General features: G+C 29.8%; 1 protein-coding gene across 1 annotated transcript; it reads left to right on the forward strand.

Annotated features, from left to right (window-relative positions):
* Nucleotides 1-3212: 3212 nt before the first annotated feature.
* RNF12 (RING-H2 finger protein) lies at nt 3213-5515 on the forward strand. Its single transcript, NM_001250955.2, has 3 exons — nt 3213-3503; nt 3651-3835; nt 4853-5515. Exons 1-3 carry the CDS (start codon nt 3357-3359, stop codon nt 5259-5261), a joined length of 741 nt encoding a protein of 246 aa, NP_001237884.1. The 5' UTR covers nt 3213-3356; the 3' UTR covers nt 5262-5515.
* The last annotated feature ends 485 nt before the right edge of the window (nt 5516-6000 follow it).

A 6000-nucleotide genomic window follows, 5' to 3' on the forward strand; every position in this document is an offset into this window, starting at 1 on the left:
TTTCTCAAACGAACTAAAAACTGGAAACAATAAAATTTTGTTTTCAGTTGAAACAAGAACCTCATTTTGGATAAAATAAAACGCGGTGACAAGGAATGTAATTTTAAGCAAATCTAAAAATACATTTTCTTTTGAAAACGTATTTTTTAGTATTTTTATTTCTTGAAAGCAGAAAACAAGAAATAAAATTATTTATCAATATTAAAAATGATAATAAAAGCAATACAGCTAATCTTGTAATTGATTGATATGGTTTGCTCCCTGTCAAGGAAAAAAAGTTATTTATTTATTTATTGCGTAACACTATTTCTACTTCCGTACCTAACTTTCACTTACCCAAACAAAACCTTTATCTTTTTGACATATTCAAACAAATATGCCTTATAGGAAATCTAGATAGCCACACATAAATAAAGTCATGTGTTGTTTAAAGCATTCTAAAATATTCGAAATTGCACTGTCATTTCGTAAAGGTCATGTCAGGCAAATTTTTCTCGACATGCAGGGGTTTCGAAGAATTTCTTCTGTTTTTGACTGAAATAGGAAGGAAGATTGATACAATTGCATAGAAAGTATAAAGTAAGATAAAGGCTGTCTATAGTGAAATGATATTGCAAAATCTAGAATCTTATCCTTGTGATCTAAGAGTGTGCATGGTTGGAATTTGATCCTTTACACCATGTTTATCTCGAATAAACGAATTAAGGATGAAAGAAAAAGAAGAGAGATGTGGAATAGAAATTAACAACATCTACCATTTGCATTATCATAGAAATAAACAACATAGAGAAGTTTATTAAGCAAGACCCATTTAAAAAATAAATAAATAATCCTGCTTTAATGGCTTAGATTTGTGTTGAGGGACAAGATCCAACTAGCTTTTTTAAAACTCGGCAAGATAAAAATAAATAAATAAAATCAGATGTTATATCTGTGCGTAAAAAGTTTCTTTAGATAAATTATTTTATATGTATAGCAAAATTAAAATAAGCTATTTAGATAAGTCTAATTTAATTATTTTGGATGTAAAAAATAATATTATGTATAAGATAAAAATAATTATAAAAGGCTAAGATTGTAAGATTTGTTAAGTAAAAATATTTTTTCATTAAAAAAATTATGAAATTTTTTATTTTATTTTCTAGTATTTAATGTACTCATGTAAAAAAACAATTATCTGATTTATTTTAATTTCTATCTATCTAAACAATACATTTATCTTTATCCCTCCTTTTTTTTCCGTCTGATTACAATGTCAATATTGATTATTGAGTTTTCAATTGCATCCATAGTAATTTAATGGGACGTCTTTTATTTTTATTTTTTTTTACATTGAAAAATATATAAATAATTTTTTTCTTTCTTTCTGGATTCATTATGTTGTTCACCCTTTATTTCTACTTTTGCAACTAAACCAATCTGTTAAATACTTAAATACGTGATGATACTACCATTTACAAAATTGTGCAATCATAGGGCATAATATCCTTCTTGTACTGGGGTTTTATTCCAAGAAAATATATACACCTCAGTGATTTACACGAAAGAGACATTGACATTTTTGAAGGTATCAAGACTGGAAGGTGTCAAGCTAGCCCTTCGTGTCATCATATTGTACCTCAGCTTTTGGATGAATGGGATTATGGAAGGATGGTCGAGGAGACATTGGTGGAAAATGAACGAGATGATACTTCTTTGGTCATTTCCTTGGACAATGTAGCCAAAGCATTAGGTTATAAAGAAAAAAAACTTGGTCTATAACAAATATTGGAAGGAGGTGATTGAAACTATTTAAACCAACTAGGTTATTGGAAGGAGGTTCTTAATATACATTAAATGTTTATTTTATTTAGTCAATTTATTAGCAACTTACTAACTGAATCAGTGATTTAGTGGTTCGATAGTAAAATTGAAATGATAATCAATTTAAATGTAAAACCAATATGTCATTAACCCAAATATATTTAAATTCGGACTCTTTAAGAAATATATTTATTTCAAGTGTGGTGGATGATAAAAAGATTATACTAAAATTTAGTTAATTTCTTAAACAAAAACTGATAATCAGCCAAATAAATAAATAATTCACACCATGATTAAAAAAAAAAAAACATTCATTTGCTACTCTGCTGTTTTCATTCAAATCAGTGAAACTTAAGGGGATGTTTGATTTGATTGTTTTTTGTTTTCATTTTTATTAGAAACAAAAAATGATGATAAAATACATTTGGTTGAATTTTTGAAAATATTTTCATGAGAATATTTTCTCAAACGAACTAAAAACTGGAAACAATAAAATTTTGTTTTCAGTTGAAACCAAGAACCTCATTTTGGATAAAATAAAAACGCGGTGACAAGGAATGTAATTTTAAGCAAATCTAAAAATACATTTTCTTTTGAAAACGTATTTTTAGTATTTTTATTTCTTGAAAGCAGAAAACAAGAAATAAAATTAAATATATTTTCATAATTTTAATCTTTTAAAAATGAAAACAATTTTCTAAAAATAAAAATAAGAATTAAAAACAAAAAATAAAAATGTAAACCAAGCACAAGTTATCCATAAGTCATTTGTTTTGGGTTACATATCCACATGTCATTAACAAGTAGAATGGGCCAAGAATTTCCCATGAATCCAAAAAAGAATTGGCCGCCAAAAAAGTTACAAAAAAAACTCATTTTTCTTAAGAAGTTAGTCAAAAGATAGTTTTCTCAGTAGTACTACATAATTACGCATAATTTATTTCATAACATAAATATTTATATAAATATTTGAAAGAATTTAAGAAAATAATTTATAATTTATTTACAAATCACTTTTAATTGATTATATAATTTCTTTAAAATACTTTACAAAAAAATTATAATTTATATGAAAAGAAATAAACTTATCTTTTCTTTAATTATAAAATAATTTTTACATAAACATTTACGTTTTGAATATTATTTTAATATAAGTTTAATTCTAATATGTGGTTAATTTAATCCTTCATTTTCATTTTCCAAATCGCACCAAATCCATTAACAATCTAATATCTATGTGCCTGACAAGTTGCACAACAACTTACAAAAAAAATCATTAACATGTATATATATTAGTTGATTTAATCGATCATTCTATTTTGAGTAATTTATTTTTGCCTCTTGGAACTTTGTCGAAAAAAAAAGAAGAAAAAAGAAGAAAGTGATTGGATTAGGGAAGAATCGCAGACAGTGTTGGGCTTCTTCATGGAACTTGCTAGTTGCCATTGACCTCTCTTTCTTTTCCTTTCCTTTTTTTCTCCATCTCTCGCAACTCTTCACCTCACCGCGTCATTCGCAGCAACCACCGAACACTGAATCGCGATTCGCAGTGTATGACGAGCGCTTCGGAGCTATTCCACACCAGAAGGCATCGATTGGGACGAAATGCTCTCGATCTAGGGCTCGACACCGAACTCCACGCCGCCGATTCTCTCCGCCAACTCCGCCTTCGTCACTACTACCTCCGCCGCCACCACCCGGTATATACATTTCCCTTTTCTTTCTGCGCTATTCCACTAATTTCAATTGAAATTTCTGAAGATTTGTATTATAATTATTATTATTATTAGTGTTGAGGTTGGGGCTATTAGTTAGTATTTGAATAAAGTGAATTTTGTGGTTGTTAGGAGCGTGCATCTGATAGAATTGATGGGAGGTATCGGCGGTCTTTCGTAAGTGAGAGCGTGGATTCTGAAGAAAACGTGAGAAGTAGTCTTAGAGGGAGTAGCAGCGAGAGACTACCCGTAGGTGTGGTTCTTGCACGGGCAAGACTCCTTCAGAGGTTGAGAGGGGAACCTCTATCCACAAACAGGTTTGCTTTTCACCTCAATCTATGTCTCTAGATTATTTTATTGCTCCAACCTGAAAGATTAATATTAAGTTTGGTGTGAAAAAAATTCATTTACTTAAGCTAAAGATTTTAAAATGAGGCATTATCATTTAACCTTCTAAGAACCCTTTTTCATCTGCATAGGATTTTTATAATTCTCTCAACTAAGAAATACAAACGTTTCTCTTCCTTCTGTTTTCCTCCTAAATTTTCCATCTGAACATACCGATATGGATATTGGATGACATTGTATTAGTGTATTACTCTGTCTCCATTATTTGTGGTCATGATCTTTCTTGTATCACTTATCCTATGTTAATTAAATTATGTTATCGTTGTGTCACTAATATCAATGTAAGTTCTGTGATGAGCTGCTTATGTCTTTAAAAAAACATCATCTGATTATCTAGTATTGATAAGTAGGAATATGCTGTGAATATGATAAGTCTTTCATGATCTCGTTACTTCACTGTGTTGTAGACAACCACTTAAGCATAGATTAACTTATTTCCTTTGATGCACCCCTTGGGAAAAAAAGTAAATCATTGCATGTGGACATTTGGTTTTGTTGTCTCTGATGCAATGTTTCTCGATCTTAGTGCAACCATGGTCATCATATTCACTATAGAGTGTTGACATGAACACCTCTTCATTATAAACACCCTGTTAACACTTATTTTTCCTATTACATCATAATACCTGTCATACATATACTTCTCTTTCTTTATCCCTCTAGGTGTCCAATAGCATATGGATGTCTATTAATCATTTTCCTGCGCTATAGTATTAGAGCATGGGGAGACTCTTATTTTGGTCAATATGTTGATGTCTTCTATGCATACTGTACTCTGATTCAATTTTTTCCTTCAGCGACCTATCGTAATAAATGACCTACTGATGTTGCTGTCGAAGTTGTTTGTGCATTCTTGTTTGTTGTTAAAAAGACCTGCCATTGCCCTTTGATCCAATTTGAAGTTTTTGTTTGTTTTGTTTCCTTAGGCAATATGATAGAGATTCATTTGGTGAGGATCCAGAAAGTGAATCATCAAACGAAGATCCAAGCGGGGCATCTCTAGTTACTGAGTTGACTTCTCAAATGGCAAGGTCCCAGTTCTTGCAAGAACTAAGCACAAAGCCACCTGGCCTTACTCAAGAGGCCTTGGACTGTTTGCATCAGGAAGTTTTTAGCAGCAATGCCAGTGAGATAGGGTTGGATTCCAGGGTACTGCAGGACTGCAGTATATGTTTGGAGTCTTTCACAGACGGAGATGAGCTGATACGTTTGCCATGTGGACATAAGTTTCACTCTGTTTGCTTGGATCCTTGGATTCGCTGCTGTGGAGACTGTCCATACTGTCGAAGATGTATAGTTGTAAATACTCACTCATCATTAAACGAGGACGAGTAATTGATTTCTTGATTGACTTTGTTTTGTTCTGTGGTTGTATGACAGGATAAGAATGCTGTAATGGAGCTGGTTTTTTGTAACGATGCTGAATACTTGTCTCTTACCTTGATATCGTATTTTTTTTTTATCTTTTCCTGGTGACAATGGGAAAGATGTGGGTAGCTAAATTTGGTATTGTAAGACGTGTTATAAAATAATAACAGTCACGTGAATAGTAAATAGTATTTTTAATATTTGTATTCTTATCGGGAAAATACCTATTCATTTTTATCAAGATTCATGTATTACATTTTAGTTAATTTGGATATGGTTTACTGAAATATGTTTGTTTGAAAAATTAATAAAAATGGATGTTATTATAATATTATTTTTAATGGTGCAAAGTTAATGGTGATAAAATAGCCCTGATTAAAAGATAATTTATAATTCAATTGAAAATGTTTATAAAATAATCTTATATTTAATTATAAAAAAATATAAATAGAATATTCAACTATAAAATATTACAAATATTATTATACATTGCACCAGAAAATCTGAATTTTTATTTGCAAAATATAATGTGTATAGGATTGTATATTATATTATAATACATTGCAACAAAAAAATAGTATATTATAATATCTATATATATTTGGGAGGGATCAAATTATTTTAACATAGTTATTCTTTATACATTTATTTTTTAAAAATCTAATAGTTATAATAAATAATTAATCTTAGACAATCGATTTTAAAA

Source organism: Glycine max, chromosome 10 (genome assembly GCF_000004515.6).
Source record: "Glycine max cultivar Williams 82 chromosome 10, Glycine_max_v4.0, whole genome shotgun sequence".
Lineage (NCBI taxonomy): Eukaryota > Viridiplantae > Streptophyta > Magnoliopsida > Fabales > Fabaceae > Glycine > Glycine max.

Excerpts from the sequence above, each read along its gene's own strand:
- RNF12 (NM_001250955.2), top strand. The coding sequence starts at position 3,357 with ATGACGAGCGCTTCGGAGCTATTCCACACCAGAAGGCATCGATTGGGA. Across the intron at positions 3,504-3,650 it reads ACCTCCGCCGCCACCACCCG|GAGCGTGCATCTGATAGAAT; the intron begins GTATATACATTT and ends TGTGGTTGTTAG. Across the intron at positions 3,836-4,852 it reads GAACCTCTATCCACAAACAG|GCAATATGATAGAGATTCAT; the intron begins GTTTGCTTTTCA and ends TTGTTTCCTTAG.